This window comes from Accipiter gentilis, chromosome Z, assembly GCF_929443795.1.
Source record: "Accipiter gentilis chromosome Z, bAccGen1.1, whole genome shotgun sequence".
Classification (NCBI taxonomy): domain Eukaryota; kingdom Metazoa; phylum Chordata; class Aves; order Accipitriformes; family Accipitridae; genus Astur; species Astur gentilis.
The window spans coordinates 23880094-23894841 of NC_064919.1; the positions used below are offsets into that span (position 1 = coordinate 23880094).

Genomic DNA, 14748 nt, shown 5'->3' on the forward strand with positions numbered 1-14748 from the left:
AATTCAACTTTTAAGTCATACCTCCATTTACAAATGCGTTAGTTATACCAGCGTGCAGTCCTCTCAAAGGGATCTTAAAACCACACCCCGGCTACAAAGAATGCTTTTTTGTTTCTTTGCAAGGAGAAGCTGAGAGGATACATGTTAAGCCTAAACACTGGCTTGCCCTGCTTCAGAAATACCTAAAGGGCTCTGTTTGATAGTTGTGTCCTGTGGGTTCATGAGTGAGATACGGGGATGCACTCCCTGTTTGATAGCCTCAAGAACGTTACCCTGTAAATCAGCTTTTGGGTCTGTGTGAGCCATCCCCCTGAACAGGCTCCAGAGGCTCCTTAGGCTTGTGGCTTTACCTGAGCCTTCGATCCCTTTATTTTGGAGAGGAGGGGAAATTTGTGCGTAGCTGTTTGGTAGGAGTGCAGTTTCTCTGCTGTGTCCTTTTGAAATGAAAAGAGTTAGATGTACCCTGTGTAACCATGCAGATACGTGATTCCGGAGGAAGGCCATGAAGATGATCAGAGGGCTGGGGAACCTCTCCTATGGAGACAAGCTGAGAGAGTTGGGGTTGTTCAGCCTGGAGAAGAGGAGGCTCCAGGGAGACCTTACAGCAGCCTTCCAGCACCTAAAGGGCGCCAACAAGAAAGCCCGAGAGGGACTTTTTACAAGGACATGTAGTGATAGGACAAGGGGTAACGGCTTTAAACTGAAAGAGGGTAGATTTAGATTGGATGTAAGGAAGAAGTTCTTGACTGTGAGGGCGGTGAGGCACTGGAACGGGTTGCCCAGAGAGGCTGTGGATGCCCCATCCCTGGAAGCGTTCAAGGCCAGGTTGGATGGGGCTTTGAGCAACCTGGTCTAGTGGAAGGTGTCCCTGCCTATGGCAAGGGAGGTGGAACTAGAGGACCTTCAAGGTCCCTTCCAGCCCAAGCCATTCTGTGATTCCCCAGCTGAAGGTAGAGGAATCTCTCAGGCGTAACCATCTCGGCATCGCCTTTGGTGCGCGGGGCTTACTTAGCAGCCCTCCTTTATCAAGGCCATTCAGCAAGGGCCAAGTCAGCCTCTGCGTATTTTGACTAAATGATTTGTCTGGGATTTCATACAGGTAATATCTAGTTCTTTTGTTTTCCTCTTTATTTTTAGATGGTGCCTCTTGGGATGAGCCAGATAAGCTCAACTCAGCCAAAGCAAACTTGAGGGAGCTCAAAGTTGCCTATATTTGTATGGGAATAACTAGTCTCACAGTGGAAATAAGCATCTTTCACGTCAATATGTTACGAAGCTGTTGCTCTCTATATGGGCACCCAGTTAGCCTAAAACCAGCTGGTTTCTGGAAGGGTTTGTGTTTAGTGTTTTGAAAGGCTGCAGCTTGAGTGCATCCAAAACTAGGTGAAGAAGATAGGGTTGGAACAGCTAAATTAATCTTAACATAGATTTAAGTTTTAGAGCAGTAGTTTGCAACGTCCCCTGGATTCAGACCTTACACTACCTTGTGGTGGCAAATGTATTCTCTTTGGCTTGGCAGACTGCATATGAATTGGTATTGTACTGGTTTGGACGATGTGCTACAATAGTTCGGAATTGGTTCATAAATTCCTGTGCTTCTCCCTTTAAAATCTAAACCTCTTCTCTTTATGCTCCTCCTAAATCAGGATTTGGTGTCTACACAGGCAGAAAACGCAATTCACTGACTCCTCGATCGAGTCTATTTCCTTGTCCGGGTTGCCAGCGGGATATTGATCTCGGAGAACGTGGCATCAATGGCTTATTTCGCAATTTTACTCTGGAAACCATTGTGGAAAGGTACAGACAGGCAGCCAGGGCAGCCATTGCTATTATGTGCGATTTCTGCAAACCTCCACCTCAAGAGTCCACAAAGAGCTGCATGGACTGCAGTGCAAGCTATTGCAATGAGTGTTTCAAAATACACCATCCTTGGGGAACTGTGAAAGCCCAGCATGAATATGTAGGACCAACCACCAACTTCAGACCCAAGGTAAGGATACCGTATCTTACAGAATTTGGGTTGTGCCATTCACATAAAGCTTCAGACATACCTGTGCAACGGCAGTCGCTTTTTAGGACCGTTATTGCTTTACTGATTATTGCTGTTATTTATTGAGCGAACCCTAAGCTTTTGTTCTTGTTGATGATGAAGTGGTTGTTGTTCAAGAGGACACTGAGAACATATTTGAAGGGGACTCTAAAAATAAGGATTTCTTTACTTTGGGGAATGGATTGTGTTATTTGTGATTTGGGTCTTTTTTCTTTTTTTTTTTGGAACACTTAATGATCTTGAACATCTAGAATGACAGTGCTTTTCTCTGAAAGTCGGGTTAAGGAGAATGCCTGTGTGCCGAAACTTAAAAAACCCCAAAACAAGTGGCCTCCCCCCTGCCCCCTTAAGGCAGGTTGCCTTTGGATGTTTTGTGTCTGAACTTGATCCATCACAAAGCATCTTCTTTCTCTTCTTCCTTGCGTCTAGCAATAGCAAAAGGTGGAGTTCAGGTCTCTGTTGTTACTACACCCTGTTATTTTTTTAGCTAGAGCAGAAGAGAAAAATGTAATGGCAAGTTTCCTACTTTACATACTGCTGCTGCTGCTGCACTTAGACAATACAGAGTGATTGCAAGTTCCGTTACCTTGTTTCTCCTGCTAAGTGTGGTGCAGAACATGGCAGTGTCTGTGGCCAGTGACCTTGCTGGAGGTCCCACAAATATTGGAAATGCTGGTGTTCAAAGAGTCCTGATTAATTTTGATTAAATTAAGTAGATCTGATTTAATGGGCAATGCGTAAGAAACTCTTGACTGGTGGTGTACCTTCTTTCTGAGGCTGGAGAAATTAGAGCCTCAAAAGTTAGCGAGCTGGCAGATAGTGAACTTCTAGAAGTCCACTTGGTGCCATTTTTCTTGAGTCTAACACATTCATTGTAGTTAAGAACAAGCATGTGCTTGGTGTGCTTTAAAATGCACTAGCACACAGCCGTCTTTGTGAAATGTCCCTTCATTGGATAAATGGGTAAGGTAAAGGTTTGCATGCTGTCTTCCAGCTCTTGATCTAAAATGCTGTACAGCTCCTTAAAACCTTTGCTTCTATGTTATCTAAACCCTCACCGCTGCAAAGCTGCTACGTAAAAACACCAAAGGCATCTTGTGATCCTTGTGTAGTCATAAAGGTACCATGTTGTTATACTACATGCAGACTGAATTTGGGTTTAAAAGTCAGGAGTTGAATTCTGTTGAAGCAGAGCAAAAGGGGGAGAAGTGGTTAAACTGAACTTTAGTGTGCTCTTGTAGAGACTTTTTTGAGGACTGTTTGAGCTTAATATAAAGAAAGAAAAGTGCGTGTTTTTCATTGCACCGCATTGTTAAGACCTGAGCTGAATGCATGGAGTATTTGCTGGTCACCTGAACAATGTTCCCAGTCATCACTTTAATTTACAACCAGACTGGAAAGCACTTTGTAACGTGTGTGGTGGGGATAGGAAAAGCGCATACTGGGCTGATTGTTCTTGAATTTTGAGAGAACTAGACAAGGTAATCTGCTAACCTCTTCTGTCTCCAGCTTGCAGGCTGTCATTCTGGTTTATACGAGGTTTCTGTTAGGTGTGACTATGCACTGCTGTGGAAAAATTCCTTCTACAGGCTAAGAGCATGACCGCAGTGTTTGGAGATGTCTGCCTGCACAGCCCTGTGTGTGTATGTTTTGCAATGCTGTTTAAGCTGTTGCTGGAATTAGCGTTCAGCATGAACAACTCGTAACTGGAGTCAGACAGAAAAATTGAAACACTGGAGCCTTTTGTCTTTAAAATGACTGTGACTGGTGGTGGTGGCTGCATTTTGTTTGTTGCTCCAAGAGCAACAGCTGTGTGGCTGATCAGAGTCCAGCTTAAACTTAAATCATTACCATATTATGGCAACTCTTGCTTTAAGAAACACTTCATAGCTGTTTCAAGAGATGCTGGCATGGACGCGGTTAAATTTGACAGGGTGGGTGTGTTGTATGTTGCATTTACAGGTCTGAACAGGAGTGTAGGGAGTTTGAGGCATGCAAACAACTTCAGGGATTAGCCACAGGGTTGATTGCAAGATAGAGGCTACATGATGTGTACACAGACATTGCCACAGGTTTACTGACTGTAAACCTTGTGAAACAGTGTGCTCATCTGCTGGCTGTCACTGGCATGGCCACATATAAAAGGTGGAAGATAAACTGAATATAAAAAATTCACTAATGAAATCAGACACTGCTGTGGGATGATTGAGTGGTTTGATGGCTTGTTGAGCACCTCAGTTTTTGGAAGTACCCCTGCATTCGCTCTGCTCTTTTTTTTCAGATTTTGATGTGTCCAGAACATGAAATGGAGAGGGTAAACATGTACTGTGAACTCTGCAGAAGGCCTGTTTGTCATCTTTGTAAACTGGGTGGATGTCATGCAAACCATAGAGTAACAACCATGAGCACTGCCTACAAAACCCTTAAGGTAAAAGTAAATACTGTTGGACCTGGCCTTAAGAAGGGGAAGAGTACTGAGCTTCTGGTGTAAGGGCAAACTCCTTCTGGCAGGAAGCCAGGACATGTGTTTAGAGGACACTGAACCAGTCATGAGGCATGCTGTTGGGCAGCACCTGTTAATGTATATATTAGTGTGACATAGTGCACCTCTGAGAAACTGAACTGTATTTTCTATGAGGCTTGAAACATAACCCCTTAAAAGTGCTTTCACCTCATTTTAGCCGACTGTACAGCAGTACTGAGCAATGTCGAAGGTTTAAGCACTTACTACTTTACAGTCTAGCATTTTGAAGGTAAATGTCCTTGTGGCTTGGGTTAGCTGACAACTTTAGAAGCCCTCCTGAAAAATTTGCATCTGAAGTTATCTGTTGGGACCTTGTATAATTCTGAAGTTGCATAGCTGTTCGTTCCCTAAGCACAGTACAACAGGGAAGACTTGCAGACATTGCTTTGTTATTAATGATTTGCTGCTACCTCCGCTTCTTTCTTTTCTTCCTCTCTTGCTCACAGGGGAAAAAAAAAAGGAAAGACCAAACCAGCCAGCCTTGTGCTCTTTGGCCTCCTTGACTGTTTGCAAGGCTTTTCCTGTACAACTGTTACCTCTTGCAACTAAGGAAGTGCAGAGACACTCCCAAGTTCATGCTTTGAAACACTAATTTTTCTAGCAAATCTGACTACAAATGAGTTAATAACTAACAAGGCTTTTCTGTAAGTTTTAGTAGTGTCCTGAAGCCTCGTGTTCCTAGCCTAAGAGAAGGTGACTCCTGTGGCTGGGGAAGAATGAGCCAGCTGAGGCTGTTGCCTCTTGTCCTTAGAGGCTGTGCCCTCAGTCTTGCTCACAGCAGTGGCCTGATACCCCTGTGCAGTCATCAGAGGTCACCGAGCAATTCTCCGCAGGGTTGCTGCTCGTGACTGGTGGCAGGCTGCTGTCCTTTTAACTAGATAAACCGAGCACAAGTGGGATGTTCTGCCTGCGCCGGTGGTCAGTTTGGGTGGGATACCCTTATTCTGCCAGTTTGCTGGGTTTTTTTTAACAGGAGAAGCTTTCAAAAGATATCGAGTACCTCATCAGTAAGGAGAGCCAGGTGAAAGCTCACATCACACAGCTGGATCTGCTGCTGAAAGAAACAGAGGTAAGAGTGGCTTGTGGGTTGTCTGGGGATGGCCCTTGCAGGGACACAGCAGGGACTTGAACTGTCTTTAGTGAAGTGTTTCAAATCCTTTGGGGTTTTTCAGTTAGCCAGTAAAACAATTTCTGAACAGTTTGTGTTAGTCCTGAATCACACACGGTAAGACCTAGTCCTGACAGCATGGGAAATTTGGGCAACATACAGATACAGAGGGAAGTTAAGTTTCGGGTGCTGCTGTAAGTTTAATTGAAATAAAGCTTATTCGATACCTTAACCAAAGAGAGGTGGGTTAGACTTACAGCTCTGGTGTATTAATGGTGCTGCACAATTTACACCGTCTGTTTGCCTTGAGGATGTTGCAGGAAAGTCAGAATTAAGGGCAAAAATCTCCCTGCAGAGGAGCCAGAGCTGGGAGCTCACATACAAGCTGAAAAACGCAGTGGCAGAAATTGCAGGAGTTCTGGCACTTGCCTTTATCTTGACAGAGATTGTCTTCGTACTTTGTAGTTCCTTTTATCCAGGGCACTGGGCAGAGGTGGCACTACAGTTCTGAGGGCACATGTGAGAAACTGGGCTGGACACCCAGTTGAGGGTGATTGGGGAAGGTGGAAGAGCACCCAGCTCTTGGGCATGGAGATTTCAGAGACTGACCTGCTTTTACAGTGCTTTTCGATGAGCTGTTCAGACAAACGCTGTGCATAACTCAAGACGTAATCAGAGGAATACTTTCCTGGTCTTCCTTCTCTGTGTTAAGATAGTAAATGCTCACTAGCTTGGGTGCAGTGCTGATTCCATTTTCAGTGCTGAGGAGCATAACAAAGCTCATTAGTCTTGTCTGTCAAATGGGTGACTAGATTGCTATGATACCTTGAGCAACCTTAGGTGTGTTCCTGTACACAGTCACAGTGCTGTGGACTCTGTCTAAAATGTCTTTTGTTCCCTCCTAGTGCAACAGTGAGAGAGCTAAAGAAGAAGCATCTCAGAGTTTTGAGAAATTATCTCATGTCCTGGAAGAGAAGAAATCTGCAGCTCTTAAGGCAATTGAAGCCTCTAAGAATTTAAGGCTGGAAAAATTGCAGGCGCAAGCAGAAGAATATCAAGGGCTCCTGGAAAATAACGGCCTTGTAGGATATGCTCAAGAAGTGCTTAAAGAAACTGATCCATCTTTCTTTGTTCAAACAGCAAAACAACTTCATGTCAGGTATCTTAATTATCTTCTGTTTGAGGTACAGGCACTGTTCCAGGATGTCGGGTCAGTCATGCTCTTTTGACGCCTGCTAGCAAAGTATTGAATGCAATACCTTGTATTGCAGATGCTCAGGAGATGGTCCTGGTACCATGCAGTAGAAATTACTACGTGACAGAGTGCGTTAAGGAACAGCACACAGGAGGGGCTCTGTCCTGCGACAACGCCTAGCCTTGTTCAGTAGGACTGCAGTGGAAGGGTAGCCCATTCAGCTCACTGACACATTCCTTTGCTCAGAGATTGTATTGGGTATTTGCAAGTTAATCTAACAGGTCTCTTCTGGCTTTAAACTCTTTGATCTTAATGGTTGTTCTCTGTTAGTGCTTCACACCTGTGTTGTTCTTTGAACATAATGCCCCAAATTGTTACAATGCTTTGCCAGCTGAACAATTACCTGTTCCTTATATTTACACTGATCTACAAAAACCCTTTAAATTTTGCATTTGAATTCTGTCTAGAGAGACAGAAATTTCTGGGAGGCATGAGTGAGTACATGAAAACAGAACTTTTTTTAAAGCAAAACCTAGCATTTTTGCCTTAAGGAATGCAGACATGTGAATTCCCTTTTCTCTCTTCTGCCATACTTCTGCTTCTGTGCTTACAGAATCCAAAAAGCTACTGAATCTCTGAAGAACTTCAGGCCAGCAGCTGAAACTACTTTTGAAGACTTTGTGGTGGACATAGCCAAGCAAGAAGACATCCTTGGTGACTTGGCCTTCCATTCCAATGGTAAATAGCGAGAGCATCAGGTCTTTCTCGAGTTACGGCTTTAAGGGCTTCTCTGGAAAGAGGCAAAGCTTATGCAGGGCTGTAGTTGCAGAACTCAGTGTTGTGGCTTGTGTTGTCCCTTCTGTCTCCGTGATCCACAAGGCATTGCCTGGTACCAAGGCTAACTTCAGCTTTGATAAAGAAGCTAAGATGCCATTGCATTCAGTACCAGTTTACACTGGCTTTCAAAATATCGTAATTAAATAATACTAGGTCTTCCGAGAAGCTTTTTGTTGTATGAGAGAAAAAACTAATTTTTTACATGGTTTTTTTTAGCTGCCAGCAGAAATAAGTAATACAAATTTCAAAGTAAAAACAGAAAACAGGGGATTTATTTAAGTGCATGAACAGAACCATCCTCGTATGCACTCTTCAACTAGGCAGATCAGATTCAACTCGCACACACGCAGTGCTATAGCCACTCAAGAAAGGGCTTGTGTTGTTAACTCTGAAACAACGTATATCTGAATTTGAGATTTTTTTTTTCTCCTGAATCTCTGGCATTCCAGGTCTAGAAACACCAGAAATCGATGAAGAGCAGAGCAGAGTCTACAACAAAGCTCTGATCAGTTGGGAACGCCCTGGGAAGACAGACACAGCTGATACCTATGTTCTTGAGTATCATAAGCTTAACAGAGAAGAGGAGAGTGCGACGTGGCAGGAGATCAAAGTTTGCAGCAAGAGCAAAGTAATATCTGATCTTGATGACAACAGCAGCTATGCCTTTAGAGTTCGAGGATATAAAGGGTCCATCTGTAGCCCTTGGAGCCAAGAAGTTATTTTGCATACGCCTCCAGCTCCAGGTATTGGATTTTCTTACGTCGACCAGGTGCTGAATCCATGTCTGTCCGTGTTAAGAGCTGTAGGTGGTTTCCAGTAGCTCCCAGACTTCTACTATACTGTTACTGGTTGCATAAATGTTGAGAAACACTGTTAACAAACAGGTTAAATGGGTAGCATACTGAGGCTTGCATGACATTCCTGGTAGCCTTTAAAAGTGAGAAATTCTAACACCCGTGTGACTTAAAATGTAGTTTATAAGCACAGAAGGTCAAATACTTAACTAAGAGGAAATTTTTGGGGATACTGTTTTTCAGTTTTCAGTTTTCTTTTTGATGACAAATGTGGGTACAACAGCGAACATCTCCTGCTGAACCCAAGAAGAACCTCTGTGGAAAGCAGGGCTGGATTTCCTCTACTGCTGGGATCTGAGCACATGCAGGTTGGATGCTACACAACCCTGGATTACATCATTGGTGACACTGGGATTGCCAAAGGGAAGCACTTCTGGGCTTTTCATGTGGAAGCCTATTCCTACCTGGTGAAAGTGGGAGTTGTTTCTAGCAGCAAGATACAGAAATTGTTCCATAATACCCATGATGTGACCAGCCCAAGGTAAATTCCAGACTCTTGCTTAATACATGTTTTATGTAAGGAGATGGCTTTTTAAAAAATAAAGTAAGGGTGAGTCTGGTCTCAATTAGTACAGAAGGAGAAGCTAACCAGTGGAAAGTGGCTTGAAGGATATGGTGTAAGCAGGTTGTCCTGTTTATCCCCTACTACTAGTAGAAAGAAATTCTAATTATCCAGAGTCCTATTTTCTTTCTTTTTGGGAAAGAAATCTTTGGGAAAGAAATGTCAAGATACATCTATAGGGATGTAAAGCCAGAACGTAAAAAAAAGCTGTCAGTTGCGAGATCGAAGCAATGCTTATTTGTCAATAGTAAGACTCTGCCTTAATTCCCATAGCATACTGGGTTTGGCAGCCATTCAGAGGTACAATGTTCACTGTGCATATCTGTGTAACTTTGCTGTAGCTTGCATCATGGTGGATTCCAAGTCACTGGCTTATCCCAGGCTATAAGCTTGCTTACAGTGCTGGAGTGCTACTGAGCACAAGCCAGAGTACAGTGGACAAACCAGCAAAATGATCTCCAGCTCTCAATTACAGTTGTAGTAAGCCTGGATGTGTGCAGGAACTGCAGGCTGGGAGGCTATCTCCTGGGAACTCTTAACTTTTTCAGGAATCTAACAAATGTATTGGCTTCCTCCTGTATAACATAGTGAAAGTGTAAAAATGCAAATGTCTTGAGCTGCTTAAAGTCAGATGGAGCCTTTTTGCAAAGTGAGAAATTAGATCCTGATTTCCTGATTTCTTTTTCCTTATCCACACGAATATCTGGAAAACTTTAGCTGACACACATCCAACTTGCCCCCATACACCCCAAACCTGCACACCTAGCTAGGGATTGTCTGCACAGAAGAATGCGTGCTCCTCAGCTCTGTCTTCATCTGGGGACAGGAGTAGGGGGAAAAGCATGTAAACTGAACAAACCTAGCTACAAACTTTCCCCAGTAACCAGCTGGGGAACAGGGGTTCACGGAAGCCTCCAGGCAGAGCACTTTTAAAACCCCAACAAACAAACAAACAAACAAACCCCCAACCAAAACCTGAAACCACTGCTTTTTGTATTTTGAGATTTGAAGACAATGTAATACAGCAGCGTCATGGAAAACTCATAGGGCAACAGTAATGTGAAATGTATTTACTGGTGCTGTTTGAGATTACGTAAATAAAGTTAAACGTATGTTGTCTGTAATGATTAGTCATATTTGCTAAATTACTTCTCAAGTTAACTAATTTACCTGTAGGTTCATTAATGATTGCCTAGCATGAGTACATTTAGATACATCCACTCCTTAGTAAAGCCTTCTGTGGCCTCGTCCTCAGTAGTAGTGTTTAGCTGTTATTAATTGTTTGAGGTGGCCCAAGTAACTGTTCTCCACCTACTAAATTCATCTTCCCTCCTGGCTTAGCTATATTTTTACCCCACAAGTTTTTGTGGTTGATAGCGTGGTGTTACCTCTCATACAAAAATGTTTTCTCCAGTTCACATCACTGATCCCGCTTCAGAATATGACAAAAGCAAATGGTTGTTTTTCTGTTCTAGATACGAGCAAGACAGTGGCCATGACAGTGGGACTGAAGATGCCTTCTTTGACTCATCGCAGCCTGTCACACTAGTCACTTTAGGCATGAAGAAGTTCTTTATCCCCATGACACCTGCTTCCCCCAAGGATCCAGCAAGCAGAATCCTCCCCCTGCCGTCGTGCTTGGGCATCTGCCTTGACTGTGACAAAGGCAAGGTGGGGTTTTACGACGCAGGTAGTATGAAATGCCTTTATGAATCCAAGGTGGACTGCTCTGGCATGATGTACCCAGCATTTGCCTTAATGGGTGGCGCAGCGGTTCATCTTGAGGAAGCTGTCACAGCAAGGTATGGGGAGTACCACGATGACATCTAGTGCAGTAATCCCTTCCCATTGCTGTTCTGAGATGGAAGATGAAAGCAGAAGAATTCTACCTTGGTTTTCAGTCCTGATTAATTACATTCTACCTACATGTTGCTCACAAGCCTCTGGGCCATGCTTTTTTTAAACAAACAGTCCAGACACTTCCCACACCAGTGGGAAATGTTCTTCCAGGAACTCTCCTGCCTTTCTTGTGATCTGTGCAATGCTGTTATCTGCAGACTTTCTTCCCGGGGGGAAGCAGGGAAGGAGTTTGACTAGCAACCAAAATTACTCTTCGGGGGTAGAAATCTGCCTTTTATGTAACTTAAACCTACGTAGTCAGTTTTCCATTGAATGAAGTCAAAGCTGACAGCACGTGATTGCTGTTCTCCTTTTAAGAAATCTGCCTGAATACCTCTGAAGGGTCAAATGTTTTCCAGTTAGCCCCTGAGCACCGGAGGCTGGGCCTTTCAGATCGAAATAACATTTGCAAAAATACAGTATAAAGCAGGGAGAAATCAGAACTGCAGCTGAACGTTTAGGTTCTCGGCACATTGCTGGTTCATGTCCAATTTTTCATCCACCAGGATCCGCAAGCCCTTCTCTGCAGGGCTGCTCTCCATCCCCTAGCCTGTACTGACACTGGAGACTGCCCAGACCCAAGTGCAGGACCTTGCATGTGGCCTCAGTGAACCTCATGAGGTTCACATGGGTCCATTCCTCAAACCTGTCAGGGTCCCTCTGGATGGCAACCCCTCCCTCTAGCAAGTGAACTGCTCAGTTTGGTGTCATCTGCAAACTTGTTGAGGGTGTACTCGATCCCACTGTGTTGTTAATGAAGATACTAAATAATACTGGTGCCAGTACAGACCCCTGAGGGACACCACTCATTACTGGTTTCCACTTGGACATTGAGCTGTTGACTGTAACTCTTTGGACGTGGCCATCCAGCCAGTTCCTTTTCCATTGAACAGTCCATCCATCAAACCCATTTCCCTCAAATTTAGAGGTAAGAATGTTGTGGGGGATCTTATCAAAGGCCTTACAGAAGTCCAGTTATATGACATCTGTAGCTCTTCCCTTGCCCGTTGATGCAGTCACTCCATCACAGAAGGCCACTAACTGAGACAGGCACAATTTGCCCTTTGTGAACTCATGCTGGCTGTCTCTAATCACCTCCCTGTCTTCCATATGTTTCAGTGTATCTTCCAGGAGGATCTGTTACGTGATCTTACTGGGCACGGAGGTGGACTGCATCTGTTTATAGAAATCTACATAAAAAACCACTTGGGTACTTGCACTGTTAACTTGTGTTGTGGAAAAATAAGGATCTAAAGTGAAGGATGTTTCTAATACATACTTGGTGCTTTCTAATTTGGGGATATGCTTTCTAATTTGGGGATAGTGTTGCATCTTGATGAAAGTGTGTGAAGTATGCTTACTAAGTACATGTATACAGCTGTGGAGTTATGAAACGGGACCTGAAAATCACAATACACTTTAATGAATGTAGGTCATAATGCAAAACCTTTGTGTGCTTTGCTGTCTGAACTGTCATACTGATCTGACCTGGAGTCCGTCCCTCACAGTGTCCTCTCTCGTAAGCCTCTGTCAGAAGAAATTGGCAGAAATGGTAATTGGCAGAAATGTCATCTGCGCCAAGGTGTGCTTGACAGCCCTTTCGGGGCTAGAAAGGCCCAGCAAGGGCAACTTCTTGTCTGGGCCTCACCTGCAAATATTTCTGCCTCAGTAAGGCTGTATGGAAGTATGTTCCACGCCTTAATTGTATGCTTGTGTGAGAAACACTTTGATGTCCCAGGCGGCAGGTGTGAAGGAGTGGATATCTTCTGAAGCTTTATCCTGCAGGAGAAATAGCAAATTGTCCCTCGCTAATTATTCTTTAGGCCATTTCTTTTTGTAATAGATGGTTATCATAGCCGTTCTGTCCCATTATGCCCTCCCCTTCATGTTTCCTCTTGCTGAGGGAAGCCATTCTGTACTGGTGAGCATCCTGCTGCCCTCCTTTCTCCTCTTGCCTTCTGACACTCTGTTGCTGTGAAGGATGACAAAATTCTGGGTTTTCCTTTTTTCCATAGTTCTAAAACCATATTTGCCTTTTTGGTTGATACCAAATGTTAAGGTGACATTACAAAGTTTCTTCTGCAGTGTTTTCCACGCAGTCCTGATGGTGAGTTGTAAACAAGTTGTGCACATACAGGGTTTCTCCACCTTGTGTGTTATTTTGCATTTGTTAATGTTGAATGTCATCTGCTTGTTTACTTAGTCACTTAGTCCTGAGGGCCTCCTGCAGCTCTTCAGTCACTGCTAGAGCTGAATGTTCCTGAGTAGCTTCATAGGTAACACAAACGTGATCATTTTTTTGCTTGCTTTTCCAGATCGTGGGGCAACTTAAGTTGTAGGGGGACGCAGCAAATCTCTTTCTGCTGTTAAAATTTATTGTTCCTTCCACTTTTTTTCCCCTGAGTCATTCACTAAATCATGATTAGCTAGTGAAGCACTGGAAACTTTTACATGTTAGTACACTCTGTTGAGTAGATGACTCATGTTCTTGTGTGTGTGAGCCCTGTAGTAGGATAAACCCAGGAGACAGGATTTTCTCTTCAGTAGCTGTGATTTCTCCCATTGTATAATCACCATTTGTCCGTTCATCTACCAAACCTGGTAATGGCTCAAAGCTATAGATTACAGGGTTGAACTTTCTGGTTTTTGTTTTTGCTAGACCAAATCTCCTTCCACAGACAAATGTACCATTTTTGATTCCTCTGTTTCAGAAATGGGTCTAAGTTAGAGGTTTTTGTCATGGTTAGCACTCCACAGTTCCACGTTTGGATTCTTTATAAGCATCTGGACCAATATCACCAGGCTTTGGCCTTTCATTACTTCATGGAAATATTAATAAACTGAATACTCTATCTTAGAATGAAGACAGTCTCTCAGACTCATTTATTTTTTAAAAAAGATTAAATTTTACTGATTTGAGAACATAGAAGTGAGAAATTAAAGATTTAGGGTTTTTTTTCTACTATAGCTTTACCTTACATTCGTTTGAGATGTGCTCTGCTATGCAATTACTTATTCTACTGGACAGAGACTGACACTACCTTAAACATTTATCCAATCTACCTTTTGATATGTCTGTTTGTATTTCTCTCATTCCGAGTTTAAATGATTTGGCTTTTGGTGTTACTTGAATATTTAGGATGGATTCATTACAGTACTCTGTGGTGCTTACTCCAGCTTATTAAATAACACAGTCAGAGGCACTGAAAACACCGTCAGATTTTTTCCACTGCAATGGAACTGCCACCTTTCAGAAGTACAGTTTAGCAGTACTTGCCTGTCCAGATACTTATTTTTCCAGAATAAGTTTCTTCCTATGAAACAGCACTTTACAATGTAGGCTAAGCTAAGAATGGTGTGGTATTGTGTGGATCTTTGTGCAATATAGCTGTTTGGTGAGTACTGTGTGATTTGCAAAGCTCCATGCAAGTGTGAATCATGTAGACACTTTCAAGATATCTAAAGCTTTAACAAAAAGGCCTTGTTTGAAAATATTCTGAAATGTAAATGTGATGTCTTTTTTCTTTTTTAATAAAAGCTGAAAATACAGTAGCTTGGTCATTCACATTATTACATCCCAGCTCTGAACTACCCCGGTTGAAATAAGATTTCTTAGAATAAATGACACCAGGTGACTTGCAGGGAGAAAGCACTGCTTTTGGTTCTCAAGTCTGCTCATGTACCCGTACCTCTCATTTTAGGAGGACTAAAGAGGCTAG

The 14748-nt window shown here is 43.2% G+C and overlaps 1 protein-coding gene across 6 annotated transcripts in view; it reads left to right on the forward strand.

The window, feature by feature from the left end:
• LOC126035834 (E3 ubiquitin-protein ligase TRIM36-like) overlaps nucleotides 1-14537 on the forward strand; it is a 30579-nt gene extending 16042 nt beyond the window's left edge. For 4 of the 6 annotated variants that reach the window (XM_049794841.1, XM_049794836.1, XM_049794837.1 and 1 more), the window contains 8 exons: nucleotides 1647-1990; nucleotides 4332-4478; nucleotides 5548-5643; nucleotides 6588-6841; nucleotides 7491-7615; nucleotides 8164-8457; nucleotides 8752-9049; nucleotides 10606-14537. In XM_049794841.1, coding sequence (XP_049650798.1) covers nucleotides 1832-1990; nucleotides 4332-4478; nucleotides 5548-5643; nucleotides 6588-6841; nucleotides 7491-7615; nucleotides 8164-8457; nucleotides 8752-9049; nucleotides 10606-10960 — 1728 coding nt within the window. In that variant the 5' untranslated portion in view covers nucleotides 1647-1831 and the 3' untranslated portion in view covers nucleotides 10961-14537. The remainder of the gene's footprint in view (nucleotides 1-1646; nucleotides 1991-4331; nucleotides 4479-5547; nucleotides 5644-6587; nucleotides 6842-7490; nucleotides 7616-8163; nucleotides 8458-8751; nucleotides 9050-10605) is intronic. The other 2 variants (XM_049794839.1, XM_049794840.1) reach the window with 1 other exon arrangement.
• The last annotated feature ends 211 nt before the right edge of the window (nucleotides 14538-14748 follow it).